The sequence below is a fragment of the Lithobates pipiens genome, unplaced genomic scaffold (genome assembly GCF_037356315.1).
Source record: "Lithobates pipiens isolate NorthernLeopardFrog02 unplaced genomic scaffold, aLitPip1_a1.2 Scaffold_8, whole genome shotgun sequence".
Classification (NCBI taxonomy): domain Eukaryota; kingdom Metazoa; phylum Chordata; class Amphibia; order Anura; family Ranidae; genus Lithobates; species Lithobates pipiens.
Window position 1 is genome coordinate 483,475,292 of NW_027507903.1, and position 16,183 is coordinate 483,491,474.

The 16,183-nt window shown below is 45.7% G+C and overlaps 1 protein-coding gene across 1 annotated transcript in view; it reads right to left on the bottom strand.

Annotated features, from left to right (window-relative positions):
* WNT5B (Wnt family member 5B) overlaps positions 1 to 16,183 on the bottom strand; it is a 214,040-nt gene that overhangs the window by 43,813 nt on the left and 154,044 nt on the right. The window contains exon 2 of the mRNA XM_077468898.1: positions 347 to 459. Coding sequence (XP_077325024.1) covers positions 347 to 459 — 113 coding nt within the window. The remainder of the gene's footprint in view (positions 1 to 346; positions 460 to 16,183) is intronic.

A 16,183-nucleotide genomic window follows, 5' to 3' on the forward strand; every position in this document is an offset into this window, starting at 1 on the left:
AATTGCCCCATAAAATGTAATCAGATATTCCCCATTAGTACAGGAATTGCCCCATACAATATAATCAAGTACTCCCCATTAATACAGGGATTGCCCCATAAAATATAATCAGATATTCCCCATTAGTACAGGAATTGCCCCATACAATATAATCAGGTATTCCCCATTAGTACATGAATTGCCCCATACAATATAATCAGATATCCCCCATTAGTACAGGAATTGCCCCACACAACATAATCCGATATTCCCAGGAATTGCCCCATGCAATGTAACCAGATATTCTTATTGGCACAGGAATTGCCCCATACAATATATTGCAATAATTGCCCCGTTGAGTACTCACCACCAGGAGTTGGTCCCCACCAGGGGCAGGAGGGCTGTGAGCAGCAGCAGGCTCCCCCTCATGCTGCCCCCCGCACAGCGCCGCTCCGCGGATCCCCGGCTACTCGGACGTCCCTGCAGACAAGCGGAGAGAGTGGAGTGTGAGTGTGACTGTGCCAGACCGGGGAGGAGGAGGGAGCCGCTCTCTGCCGCCCCCTGGCGGACACGCTCCCCTCCTCCCCCGAGCTCTCATTAACATTTTATTACCTGGACAAGTGACACGAAGACAACACTGGGTGACAATCACAGCCCCGGTGCTGTACATACACATCATACAGGATCACACACAAAATACCATACTATTCTGTAACAACCGACGACAGACAGTATAGGAAACCTGGTCTGAGAGGTGTAGGTAAGCTGTCCCTGCGGATTTCCCCCAAAAAATGCTCATTGCCTGGCTGCCATATATGAGGGCTGATTTCAATACAATCACTTGACCCTGATCAAGGCAAGGGCAAAGCTTGAAGTTCTGATCTATGCACTTCTTTTAGTGGTTTCATGTTTCAAAATATTGAAGCTAAAGACAGCCAGGCAACTAGCATTTTCAGGAGGAGATTTCAGCAATGGCAGACTCCACGCAGTACAGGTTTTCATTAACATGGACGCTCTGATTGCCCAATTGTACACCATGGATTTATCTACAGCAAAGCCACATGCATTGAACCTAAATTCTGTATTTTCACAATAATAAAAATAACAGTAATAACAATGATAAAAAATTAAATAAAATAAAATGATAAAAAAATAGTAATAGTAGTAGTAATGGTAGTAGTAGTAGTCTAAAGCCTGACAAAGAGATCTGAATTATCCCTAAAAAAATCGCCTCTTTAATAGCTCAAGTTAGCAAATAACGGATATTGATTATTCACCAAACCTTCTGCAAAATGAATAATAATTTTTAAGCTAACTAATGAAACTAATGCAAGCCATACCTATAGATGCAACAATTGTAACAGATCAATTGTAAAACCAATTGCTAATCAATATACACCACTTGGTTAAAATATGATTATCAGCAAATACAGGCTGGGTTCCCACCATTACTGCATGCAGCTCCCAGCAGGGGTCCAGTGCGTCCTGGTTAACCGTTTCAGGCACGATTTCACCCCGAATTTTTGGCTGAAGAGGACCTGAAGAGGACCAAAAGACACACAGAGCTCATGCGCAAATTCACTCCGGAGCCGCAGAGAAGATTTGTAAACCGGCTCCATAGAGAGCCAGTCAAATTCTCCTGCTATTGCGAATTGGATGCGGAAAACCCAGCCTCAATCAGATAAACAATAACAAATTGCGATTTTTGGTTATTAAACGAATCTGTGGGCAGATATAAAAGACACACATTAATTCTTCGGTCACTCCGAATCCAACTTTGAAATTGTGCGACTTCACTTGAAGCCGCACGATTTCAAAGTCGCATGTCAATGCGACTCGGAAAACATCTGTGTGACTTCATATGCAGATGTCTATGCAAGTCGCACCTGAACTTGCAAAAAAGTAGCGCAGGAGCTACTTTCAAAATCGATGCAACTCCGGTCGCTATGACCGCTTCCATTGCGGACGAAAGGGTGTAACTTGTCATGCAATTTGGAACGATCAAATCGCATGACAATTCGCACAGGTGTGACAAGGGACTTTTTGCAGTTTTGTAATCATTAGGGGCTCATTCACCTCCTGTGCACTGATCTGCATTAGGCTACATTTGGACAGTGATTAGCACACCCCTGAGATCTCCACTGGCAGCGATCTTCAAATTCCTGCGTCTGGAATGACAGGTTGTGTATGTGACTAGCTGCGGCCCATACAAAGCAATGGCAGGCTGATGGTAGCCACAGCTATTCGTGACTGATCCTACAGCCTGTAGTGATCAGGGTTGAACTCAACCACTATTTGCAAACACTTGTCATTCCAGATGCAGGAATGTGCAGATTACTACCTCTGGAAATCGCAGAGTTTGCTAGTCGTCCATCTGCATGTAGACTTAATCTGCACAGATCAAGGCAGGCTCGCTGCAAAGTTGTTTTCTATGCACCTTGGACACATCACAACACCCCTTTGAGGTGGGTTACAGCGTGTATGGCTAAAAATGGAGACATGCGGGATTGTTCCACAAAGCACTGAATCACCACTGGTCACTGTACTATAACTCCACTACAGTGTATAGGAATGAATGTAAACAACACAAAGGCAACACACCTCATCACTGTTACACATCAGACACCAGCCTGCATGCTATAACAGATTATTTTAGCTTTCAGGCTGGCTCCTAATGCATAAATGCATTTTTTAAACACAAATCATTTACAGGGGCGGACTGACTATTCGGCCACTTGGGCACTGCCTGGGGGCCCCATCAGAGTTGCCAGCCTCAGTAAAACCAGGGACAGTATGTAAAAATCATTTTTTTTTTACATCTGTGCCTGAAATGTCCCTTACCGACATCCTTTTGGTCTGACCCACCTCTCCAGTACCTTCTCAGCCAATAGAAACATGTCTGTGTATACTGTGTGATTGTATACTGTGTGTGTATACTGTGTGGCCCCATAATCTCAGATTGCCTGGGAGCCCCATAATCTCCTATTGTCCGGGGGGCCCATGAGTTGTCAGTTCGCCCCTGGTCATGTATGTACCTAAATCTGACCTGGTATCAGCCTCAAGCAGTCCCTGTACAGCAGAGTTTACACTGGGAGAAGGAGCTGAAGCACAAGGAGCCAATCAGTTCATTTACTGATAAGAAGCATAGAAGTAAAAAGCAGAGTGACAGAGCGATGAGCTTATCACATTTTTGCTACTCCTTTCATTGATCAGTCACAGGTTTGGGAGTGTGCAGGATGACCTGGGCTCAGAGGAGGTGGGATGAATGATGCTGGCGATCAGATTGAGGACATCTAGCAGCAGAAAAAAGTTACTGCTTCTGATATCTACTGAAATCTCTGCAATAAAGCTGAATAATTGTAGAAAAAGTGGTTTCCTTATTGTATCTATTCATTGGGAAATCATTTTTATCTTATTATTGGCTGGAGTTCTGTTTTAAACGACATTTAAATTTAGAACTTTTTTTGGGATGGAGTAGGAAAAGGTTAGAACCCCTGTCAGGTTTTTATTGCTGTCTGTGTCCCTCACCTTCTCTATTTCGCCTAGGGACTATAGCAGTGATGGCGAACCTTGGCACCTCAAATATTTTGTAACTACATTTCCCATGATGCTCCTGCACTCTGCAGTGTAGTGGAGCATCATGGGAAATGTAGTTCCAAAACATCTTGGGTGCCAAGGTTGGCTATCACTGGACAATAGTCACCTTGACAGAAAGTGATGGTAAATCCAAAATGTTACAGTTGTTCCCAGAACAAGAGGTGACATGATGGGGACATCCTATGGTGGGGACATTTGCTCTGGAGAAAGCTAATACGGAAGGTTCCTCACTTTGGGGATATTTTAATCTCACTTCCGATTGTGTTGGAAGGACAGGAAAAAAATCCACAATGGCATATAGATGGCAAAAATTTGTTTTTAATATTACCCTTTCCAAAATGAAAAAAAAAAAAAGTTTTGGCTTTTGATATACCTAAAATAAATTGATCATTCCCTAAACTAACTTTTACAGCTTAATATCAATCAAATACTGAAAATTCCTGCCTTGTCTTCAGAATCATTGATTTAGTTCGCTGTGTTTTTATTATGTTAAAGCAGTAGTAAACTTAAAAAAAATAAAAAAATAAAAAAGATTTCCCTCTTCAAGGTAAAGGCATAATGTGCTAGTATGCATTGACTAGCACATTAAAGAAAGACTTACCTTGAAACAAAGCCCTGCAGTGGCACGCTGTCATTGCTGCAGAGGCTTCCATCTTCACCCGGTCTTCCTTCCGGGTTCACGGGTTGCGGCCCCTTGCGGCAATGACGTGACTGCCGCGCATGCATGTGGCTGCGGCACAGAGCTCTGAAGGAACAGCACGGGTATGTCGTTCCTTCAGAGCACATGTGCAAGTGACATCACTGGCTTCTGCTCACTAGAAGATCTTCTAAACGGCGCTTCCTTTAACCTAGAGGCAGTGGCGTAACTAGAACCTTCAGGGCCCTGATGCAAGAAACCATGAAGGGCCCCCCTGAACTCCAGCCAGGGCCCTTCCCTCCGAGTCCGGCGGTGGAACTCCAGGGGGTGGTCACAGGTATGACCTTTGTGAGCCCTGTAGTTCCACCACTGGCATCAGTAGTTTTGGGGGACTTTCCCTAGGCAGGATGGGGTCCCCATCCCCAGAAGAGATGAGGTCCTTTTCTCCAGGGCAGATGAAGTTACTGCTCCCAGGTGAGAAGGGGCCCCTGTCCCCAGGGGAGATGGGGTACCTGTCCCCACGTGAGAAGGGGCCCCTGTTCCCAGGGGGAGATGGAGGGGGTATGTAATGGTATGTGGGGGATGGGGTCCTCTCACTCACCATGACCAAGCTGCAGGCCGCACACTCATCCATGTTGGCCTGGGCTCCATCCAGTGTGCTGGACGGGCGATCAGCATATCTCCCAGAAAGACCTTTCATCATCTGTGTATGACGGGGGAGGAGGGGGGCTGTCAGACAAGCCTGCAGTGTCCTCCGGGGGGCTCTCATAGGACTGCACTGCATCTGTGTGCTTAAAGTTTGTTTACCCGGGAGAAGTATGCAGTGCAGTGTGGGCCAGACCCCGGTGGGGAGCGGGACTCTGGCTGGGGAGAACAGACATGGGACTGAGCGGCAATGCATGGAGCAGGAAAGGGGTACTCTGAGGAGCCGGCTGAGTACACAGGTCATGCGGGGAATGCACAACTAAAGAGCAGCCAGTGCGATAGTCAAGCATGGAGCTCTGCTAGTCACCCTCCACCTCCAGCCACCCGTGTGCATGGTGCACTGGTACCCCTAGCTGCTTATGCTGCTGCCGGCCATATGTAGAGGGGGCTGCATGGGCCCCCTGCAGCACAGGGCCCAGTTGCGGTCGCGACTGCTGCACCCCCTATAGTTACGCCCCTGCCTAGAGGTAAGCTTTATTATAATAATGCTTATAGCTTCAAAGAGAAGTTTGGGTTTATATAAAGATAAACATTTCCACTCACCTAGGAGCACATGCCAAAAGAGCACACAGGGGGGCGCACATGCCTATTGCATTTTCAAAAGTTTACTGGATAAAACCAAACATACAGCCAAATAGATACTCACAAAAAGAAATGTATACAGATGTATGACACTAAATCCCAATCCAGTGCAGGAATTACGTGACCAAACACATTGTAATGCCCCGTTCACATGGTCGGATTTTCCGACGGAAAATGTTAGATGGGAGTTTTTTGGCGGAAATTCCGACCATGAGTAGGCTCCATCGGACATTTTCCATCGGAATTTCCGTCACACAAAATTTGAGATCTGGATCTCAAATTTTCCGACAACAAAATCCGTTGTCGGAAATGCCGATCTTGTGAACACAATTCCGACGCACAAAGTTCCACGCATGCTCGGAATCAAGCAGAAGAGCCGCACTGGCTATTGAACTTAATTTTTCTCATCTCATCGTACGTGTTGTACGTCACCGCGTTCTTGACGTTCGCAAGTTCCGATCAACTTTGTGTGACCATGTGTATGTAAGAAAAGTTTGAGTCAACATCCGTCGGAAAAAATCCATGGATTTTGTTGTCGGAATGTCCGATCAATATCCGATCGTGTGTACGGAGCATTACGAGGCGCTGGCGAGTTGACACATTTTAGGGGAGTTAGCTGTATGCAGCGTCAGTCTGATTCTGCATTTGTCCTCCTGCCAGCTCTGCAATGAGAACTGAGCGATCAGACACAGCTGATCACTCATTTCCCCCCCTCCACTCTGAGCAGAGAGCTGTGACTGCCAGTCAGTGGCTCTCTGCTCTGCCCCTCCAGAGCTCACTGCAGCACTGGGCTGTGGAGGGGGCAGGAGGGACTAAGCCAGCTTCTAGTCCAAGCACCTTAGTGGATCCCGAAAGTAAAGTCGGGATTGATCTAGCATCTGGACTGGCTGGGTGACGTCAGCCAACAGCAGACTTTAGCCCAAAGTCGGCTGAAAATGGGTCACAGGAGAGCAGAACTGCACTACTGTAATCTAAAGGAGTAGAAGGGCCATAAAAAGCTTTGGCCATACTTTTCCTTTAACGTGCCTAGGGACAAATGGCAGAACACAGACTTCTTACATTCCAGACATTAGTCCTTGGACGCATACCGCCCTAAACGCTAGTACCGCTTATTGCACCGTCCAGCCACAGCTGTCAGCCCAGTGTGTATGGGGCCTTACAGTGTTTTTTTATTCATTTTAGTTTTTTCCTTTTTCTTGCAGTGCTTAGTGGCCCTTTGCTGAGTGGGATCCTGGGCTCCCCTGTCCCTCTCGGCTGGGTGTGGAAAACTCTAAACAGACAGCCTGTTGATGGACATTCCTTTGTTTTTGGTAATGGCCTTCTTGTTTGACATGGACACAACAGGGAGGTCAGAGAAGGATTATATCAGCACTGTCTGCGCCTTACAAGTTCCCAGACCCTCCTCCTCTTGTAGTGTCAACACACGCTCCCAAATTCAAGGGAACCATTCATCAAGAAAAGAGCACCTCTGAGCGCATTAGTTCACTAATTAAATAAAGCAGCCGCATCATTCTCTGATCCCTCCTGTATTGATTAGTACTGTCTGCCCCGACATTGTAAAGCGCTGCGCAAACTGTTGGCGCCATATAAATACTGTATTATAATAATATAATAATCATTCTTTTATTATACTGTATGTGATTCTCTAGGACTGTCACGGTCCAGACCAGTGATTCTCAACCAGAGTTCAGTGGAACCCTAGGGTTCCTCCAGAAGTTGCTGGGGGTTCCTTCAGCATTGGGCAATTTCTGCCTCTCAGATAAGTTCCCACTGACACCATTGATCTTTTTAGCTATCTGTAAGGAGGTAATTCTTCCCAATGACCACAAGTGTAAGGACCATTCTTCCCACTGACCATCACACTAATGTATCAAGAGTTGTAGATTTCAAATTTTTAGCAGGGGTTCCCCAAGACCAGAGAACTATTTCAAGGGTTCCTCTGTGTTGAAAAGGTTGAGAAAGGCTGGTCCAGACTAAAGAAATGGAATTCGCTGTAATCCTGGCCATGTTAAATCATTTCTCTGCAGTATCTGGTCCCAGGGGAGGCCATACACCTAACTGCCTGATTATTTATTTATTACAGGTACTTATATAGTGCCAACAACTTACATAGCACTTTACACATATATTGTACATTTACATCAGTCCCTGCCCTCAAGGAACTGACAATCTAAAGTCTCTAACTTACATTCATACACATATTAGGGCCAATATAAACGGGGGCCAAATAACCTACCAGCATGGAGTGTGGGAGAAAACCCACACAGGGACAGGGAGAACATGCAAACTCCAGGCAGGTAGTGCCGTGGTTGGGATTTGAACCAACGACTTTAGCACTGGCAGGTGGAAGTGCTAACCACTTGTGCTGAAATGTCACTATACAGTAGGCTGACCCGACATCCCCGGTTTCTGGGGACTGTCCCCGAACTGAGGACACTGTCCCCAGACCAAGTCTGTCCCTTGGTTTTGTTCCTGGATTGGATTTGAATTTTGGCGCCCCACCTCTCCATACCTCCCTTTTCAGCCTGACCGCAGCGGCACCCCCTGTCACAGGGATTGGAGCCTTGCTTGCAGTGCAGGGTCCTGTTTTTTGCGGCACGGAGCAGGCCGGCTGTAACTTTAAGGGAGGACATGTGAATCCTGGTCCTCCTGACTCCTGACCTTGACGCATCCTACGTTTCTGCGTTCGAAAACGGTTTAATCCCATAAGGTAAGACAGCGCTCAGGGACCTCATGACACCATAAAAACTTAATTTCAATAATAATAATAATTATTATTATTATTATAATAATAATTTCATAGTCATTTCAGTGCCTAACTGTAAAAAAACGTGTAGTCTTTTAACAGTTAGCTAATAATATTTGATTATTTATGTTCAAAGGTATCCTACGCGTTGTTACCATGCAATCTTTTACTTTTCTGAATTGTTAATTTATATTGTTATTGTTAAACCAAAATTCCTTATTAACAATAAAATACAAAATATGCATTGAAAAGTTTTTTCTCTATCTTATCTTCTTAAAGCTGACTTTAAAAATAGTGACACTTACCTGTCCAGCGCGCCCGTGATGTCGGCACCCGAAGCCGATCTCTCGATCGTCTCTCGGGTGCTGCCGCCGCCATCTTGGGTATGGGAATCAGGAAGTGGAGCCTTTCGGCTTCATTTCCCAATTCCCTACTGCGCATGCGCGAGTCGCGCTGCGCAATAAGGATGGACCCGCTGCCTCTGGGATCTGTGTGTTTCCCAGCAGGCAGCGGGGGACTTTCGGAAAGGGGCGTAATCTACGCCCCTTTCCGCAGAGAGCTATCCCGGAAGTGGGTGCAGATACCTGTACTGTACAGGTACCTGCACCCTCCTCCCCCCTGAAAGGTGCCAATTGTGGCGCCGGAGGGGGGGAGGATTCAAATGAGCGGAAAGTCCACTTTAGGGTGGACCTCCGCTTTAACATTTGGTAGTTATATCTCAAAAAATTCTAAGAAGTATATATTTTTTATCTCATGGACGAAATGTGAGAAATAACGTATATATCATACAATCATTCTATAAACGCATACCACATACACTGCATATATAAATTGAGGAATATATGCTTATAAAATAGATTACCATTTGCCAATAAAAAAAAATATGTCCCCAGATTTTATTTTTAAAATCTGGTCACCTACTGACCCGACTCCGGAAGAAACTAGACACCTGGAATGCAACACCATTGCCCTGGTTTGGCAGCAATAACACACTTAAAATGGATACCCTTCCCAAATTACTCTATTTATTCCAGACAGTCCCTAACAATGTCCCTAAACAATTCTTTAACTCCCTAAGATCCATGTCCATACGCTTCATCTGGTGCAAAGGATTATCCCATATCCGTCACACCTTGCTTACATACCCCAAAACACGAGGTGGAGCAGGCCTCCCGGACTTTGAATTGTACCATAGGGCTGCCATACTCTCCAGAATCCTAGAATGGTTCCCCGACCCTTCCCCAAAGCATCCACCATGATAGAACAAGATCTCTCCACCCCCGACCTCCGGGAATTGTTATGGGGGTATGGGCAGACACTGTTCCTCCTATCTAATTCCTCCCCGTTAACAATTGCGGCACTACACCTATGGTACAAAAAGGTATTGTTATAGCTATTATCCACAGACCCCTCACCTCTCACATCACTATGTGACCACCCTGCCCTCCCACAGGGTATGGGATCCAACACGGTGGGCCCATATCTCCATTCTACATGGCCTATAGCAAGCTCATTTGTGCACCCAACCTTGGGCGCACCTATTGTACCAGGAGAACAGGGTAACTGGCTTACAGCTCTCCGCATATCTTCCTTCTGTTCGGACTTATTCTCCTCTGCCCAAATCCATAGGCCCCTGACAGGCTACGAACAGCTGTGCTCTCTCTCAGATACACCTAAACACCTGCTCTCCACCATTTATAAATTACAACTCTCACTGCTCCATGACCAGCCTCCATCTTACACCAGGCGGTGGGCCACGGACCTAGGAAAGGATCTCTCTTTGGCTGACTGGAAAAAGTCATTCCACTTCACGCATAAATTCTCCACCGCTTGTTACACACAAGAGATGAACTTTAAACTCTTATCTAAGTGGTACAAGGACACTCAATCACTCCATAAAATCTTCCCAGAGTGGCCCCGATTCTTGACTTCTGGGGTCCCACGGTGGCTCTTGAGGCTCCTCCTCACTTCAAATAACCCACTAGGAGAAGCGCTCTCCCAGGGGGTTACCTTGCGGGCATGCTCCCGAGTCCAGCATTTGTGTTCATAGAAACGAATGTCGGACGTGGCGCGCGCCCCCCCCCCCCCCAGGCGCCCGCATCATTGGATTGGATTGACAGCAGCGGGAGCCAATGGCTGCACTGCCATCAATCTATCCAATCAAGAGTCGGGACCGTGTGCAGAGAGGAACAGCGTGCCTCCGGCATGGAAATTATGACTTTACCTAGCAGGGTGTAAAAAAAAAAAAAAAAGAAAGTCTAGCGGTTTACAACCGCTTTAATTACACAGGTTCTGTGGCTGGTTAAGGTGGTAATTAAACTCACTTAGTGTCTTATCTGCATTAAATTAGCCTTAAAACCTGTGTAATTAATATGTGTTCTGTTTTAAAGTGGATGAGGTGGCAACCCTAACCAAGATGTACATGATTGTATCATCTCTTAGGGGTAACGCTTGTACAAAGATGGTGCCGTACCTCTGGAGAGGGAAGCTGGATCTCTATAGAATACGTTTTATCTTTATTATGCAGTGTGATGGGTTTGTAATTTAGATGCTACACAATATGAAAGTGATATAAGCACCAGCCCTGTATTGTTTGTATGGGAAATGTTAATGCAGATCTTATAAGATTCTTGTTGGCTTGTTTATGGCAGTATCCGTATATTCCCATGGTGGTCTCCTCTGCCCTATGTACATATGTCTAATTGCAATGGACGATGGTTCTTCTCTATAGAAATAATAGCACTTCCATGTATAGATAATATTGAGTTATACAACATTGTAATAGTAACTCAAAATGTGATCCTACTGAATATCCATTATACTCTCCTCTATAGGATGGAAATAAAATGGCAAAAGCCTACAAAGTACGCACCTGTTTTGTTTTACCTGGCATCCCCCGCCTAGTCTTCACCTGTCTAGGTTCCAGCCCCCCACCCCCATTCCTTTTGATTGTTCTTCAAAGGATTGTTCCAGGATCCCAACCCCCATATAAACAGCACTGTACATGTCTGCAGATTGAAGAGGAGGGACCATCACAGTGTGAAGTCAGGTCAGCGGGGATCCCCTTCCTCCCCCACATTGCCCACAGTTCCTGGGGACTCTGACTCCAATACCAAGGCTAAGCACAGCACGGGGGTGGGAGAGGAGATGACATAAGGGACACAGGAAAAGGAACAGGATGGAATGGGACGATAGACTGGCTCCAGAGTAAATGAAACAAGAATAGAGTCAGGGGATGAAAGGGACGATGAATGAGGACAATAAAATAGGCCATCGAATTTGGAAAAAGAGGAGTTAAAAGGAAGATATGCAGGCCAACAAGCTTCGCTTACAATAATTATAATAATTTCCTGAAACTCATCTGTTCATAGAAGAAGAGTATATTCCTTAATTCTAACCTCACACCTCTCCTCTGATGTACACCATGTCATGCGAATCGGATACGGAGAAAATCTGCATCCAATTTGCACATATGTGAACCCAGCCTAATGCCCTGTACACACGACCGTTTTTTCCGCCGGAATAAATTCTGAAGGTTTTTCCGACGAGTTCTGACGAAATTCCAGTGAAACTGTCTTACGTACACACGATCACACCAAAGTCTGATCGTCAAGAATGCGGTGACGTACAACATGTACGACGGGACTAGAAAAAGGAAGTTCAATAGCCAGTAGCCAATAGTTTCCGTCTCGTACTTGCTTCAGAGCATGCGTCGTTTTTGGTCCGTCGAAACGGCATACAGACGAGCGGTTATCCTGATAGGAATTGGTTCCTTTGGAAATATTTAGAAAATGATCTATTTCTAGGTCCGTCAGAATTTTCTACGTAAAAAGTCCGAAGTCCACACAATCGGAATATACGATGAAAAGCTCCCTTCTGACTTTTTCTGTCGGACATTCCGCTCGTGTGTACGTGGCATTATAGATTGCATACTCCCTTGCATCCTACCTGAAGCTCTTCGATCTTCTGTATCCTCCCTTATAGATCTTCCTACTGCATCTTCCTATATACCCTTATAGATTATAAGCTCTTTCGCCTTTTCTACCCTTCCTTCTACCCTAAACAAGTGTAAGTTCTTCCTTCTTCTGAATCCTCCTTTATAGATTGTGAATTCTTCCACCTACTGTACAACCAATTATATTTTAAACAAATCCCCCTTCTGTATCCTGCTTTAGACTAGGTTCACACTGTAGGGGGGCTGGGAATGCATCTAAATCGCATGTATTTCCTGACCTTCAGACAAAACATGCTGCTCTTTAGTAGATGTGCGGGGGTGACAATAATCCTTAATGGCACCCCCATGCATTGGTAAATGCAGCATGTTTTCAGGTGTGCAAAATCACATGGTGCCACAGCAACATGAGTAGTCCTCTATCTTTTTCTGCATATATAGGGTATCATAGACAGTGCAGAGAGCCCAGCCAGGTTGTCGTAGGACAGATACACATGACTGGAACTTCCTGGGTGGCCATGATTGGCCTCTGTGACATTGGTAAATGCAGCATGTTTTCAAGTGTGCAAAATCGCATGGTGCCACAGCAACATGTGATTCTATGCAGCTGCATTTTTAAATAAGGGTCGACGCCTTTTCCCCCGCATTTCCGGCAAGTACGGCAGCTAATTTGAATGAATAAGCTGCTGTGTCAATGCAAATGTGCCTACACAGACCAATTAAACACAGTTTTTTTATTACTGTGATGAAGTCAGGCTCCATAAACAGCAATAGATATTTGCTTCTACTATTCTGCTGCAGAAAGGATTAGAATGTCCTGTGCTGGCACCATACCTGCGATCCTGAATGCCACTCAGCGCAGAGCTCATTTATAAGAGCTATTCTGAGCACCATACATACACACACATCATGTATAGGACCAATTCTGAGCACCATACATACACACACATCATGTATAAAAGCAATTCTGAGCACCACACATACATACATCATGTATAAGACCAATTCTGAGCACCATAAATAGATACATCATGTATGAGACCAATTCTGAGCACCATACATACACGCACATCATGTATACGAGCAATTCTGAGCACCATACATACACACACATCATGTATGAGACCAATTCTGAGCACCATACATACACATATCATGTATGAGACCAATTCTGAGCACCATACACACACACATCATGTATAAGACCAATTCTGAGCACCATGCACACAAACATTATTTATAAGACCAGTTCTGAGCACCATCCACACACCAGCACTTTCTCACCTAACACATCCCTGATGAAGACACGCCTGTGTTGAAACATGTTGGGAAAAAGAGTTTTTGGTTATACTCATTTTTTTTGGGTAATATTATCTGGAAGCAATGTTTCTCTACAAGAAACTGTGTATGAGGAGAGGAGATTTATATAGAAAGTGCCAGTTAGATAAAGCGGTAGGACAATATTATGGTAGTGGGCCATATTATGATGAGTAGTCCTCTATCTTTTTCTGCATATACAGGGTATCATAGACCTTGCAGAGAGCCCAGCCAGCCAGGTTGCCGTAGGACAGAGATACACATGACTGGAACTTCCTGTGTGGCCATGATTGGCCTCTGTGACATCTGTCCTCCTCCTCTCCTGCACATTTTGGCCTCTGACCAACATGACACAAAGCTGCATCATTTGTGCCATTGCTGGGCATTCTCTCACAGCCCACCAACAAAGGAGGAGCACAGCGAGCCCTGAGTATTCTTATGATGATAATCCTCTCTGCACTTGACTAATATCTCTGGGATCAGGATGGGAAAAACATGAAAGACATTGTGATCCGGATGTTTGTACTTTAGGAGAGGAGAGTTAGCCACTCACACTGAATGCGGCTTTGAAATCCACTACTTCAGTCCGAATTCTCGGTAAGTGCGATTTCATGTGCGGCTTGCCGACATCTATGTGATTTCATGCACAGATGTCCATGCAAGTCGCACATGGAATTGCCAAAAAATAGTGCAGGAACCTATTTCATATCAGTGCAAGTCGGAGTCGCACTGAACAGTTCCATCCATGGATTTGAACAGTTCCATAGGCAAATCGCATAGCAAGTTGCATTGGTGTGAACAGGGGCTAAGACAGAGGAAGGAGCAGAGTCATTCAGCAGTACATAGTATTTCAGGATAGGAGAGTACTTAAGAGAGGAGAGTTATTGGAATAAGCAGAGTCCTTTAGCATTGCAAATGAATTCAGTAGAGGAGAATTAGGCCTAGTACACATGGGCTTAATGTCGGATGGCATTGGCCCGTTCAATGGAAACTGGCCGACACTCAGCCTGTGTGTACGGCAGCCGGTCCGACAGAAGCTGGTCATACAGTAGTATTGTGTACGAACGAGGCTTTAGATAGAGGAAGGAGCAGAGTCCTCCAGCAGGGCAGAGTATTTCAGGAGAGGAGAGTTAGTTATAGGAAGAAGCAGAGCCCTTTAGCAGGACAGAGTATTTCATGAGAGGAGAGTAAGATAGAGGAAGGAGCAGAGTTCTTCATCAGGGTAAGGTAATTGAAGAGAGGAGAGTTAGATAGCAGAAGGAGCAGAGTCCTTCACCAGGGAAGAGTAATTCAAGAAAGGAGAGTTAAATAGAGGAAGGAGCAGAGTTCTTCATCAGGGCAGAGTATTTTAGGAGGAGAGTTAGATAGAGAAAGGTGTGGACTCCTCCAGCAGCAAAGAGTTTTTTAGGGGATAAGACATAGAGGAAGGAGTATTTCAACAGAGGAGAGATGGATAGATTAAGGAGCAGAGTCCTCCAGCGCTGCAGAGTATTTAAAGAGAGGAGAGTTAGAGGAATAAACAGAGTCCTTCAGTAGTGCAGAGTAATTCAGTAGAGGAGAGTTAAGCCTAGTACACACGGGCTGAATGTCGGATGGCATCGGCCCATTCAATAGAACCCTGCCGACATTCGGCCTATGTGTACGGCAGCCGGTCCAACAAAAGCTGGCCGTTCGATAGTAGTGTGAACGAGGCTTTAGATAGAGGAAGGAGCAGAGTCCTCCAGCAGGGAAGAGTATTTAATGAGAAGAGAGTTAGATATAGGAAGAAGCAGAGCCCTTTAGCAGGACAGAGTATTTCAGGAGATGAGAGTTAAAGAGGGATTCCGCCAAAAAAATAAATATTAAAAGCCAGCAGCTATAAATACTACAGCTGCTGACTTTTATTAAATGGACACTCACCTGTCCCGGGTTCCAGCGATGCCGGCAGCCGAGGCCGATCGACCGCTCGGGCCTCGGCTGCTGCGGCCGCCATTCTAGGTGAGGGAATCAGGAAGTGAAGCGAATCGGCTTCACTTCCCGGTTCCCTACTGCGCATGCGCGAGCCGCGCAATAGGAAATCTCCGCGCTGTCACTGGGACCCGTGTGTGTCCCAGCAGACAGCGCGGCAGGGCAGGAAATGGCGTAGACTCACGTGGGAGTCTATGCCCGGAAGTGGGTGAAAATACCTGTCTTTGACAGGTATCTCCACCCCCCTCCCCCCTGAAAGGTGTCAATTGTGACACCGGAGGGGGGGGGGTTCCGATCAGCGGAGGTTCCACTTTAGGGTGGAATCCCGCTTTAAATAGAGGAAGGAGCAGAGTCCTTCATCAGGGCAGAGTAATTCAAGAGAGGAGATTTAGATAGAGGAAGCAGCAGAGTCCTTTAGCAGGGCAGAGTATTTCAGGAGAGGAGAGTAGGATATAGGAAGAAACAGAGCCCTTTACCAGGAGAGAGTAATTCAAGAGAGGAGAGCTATGCCGCGTACACACGGTCGAACTGTTTGACGTACTTAGTCCGTTGAAACACATTTCAGCGGACAATCCGCTCGTGTGTGGGCTTCAGCTGACTTTTTCAGCGTGCAGTCCGGAGTACTAAGAATTTCGGATTTTCCAAAAATCTGTCCGTCGTACTTTGGTTTCAGCGGACAATACGGTCGTCAGTATGCTAGTTCGACGGACTAAGAATGGCG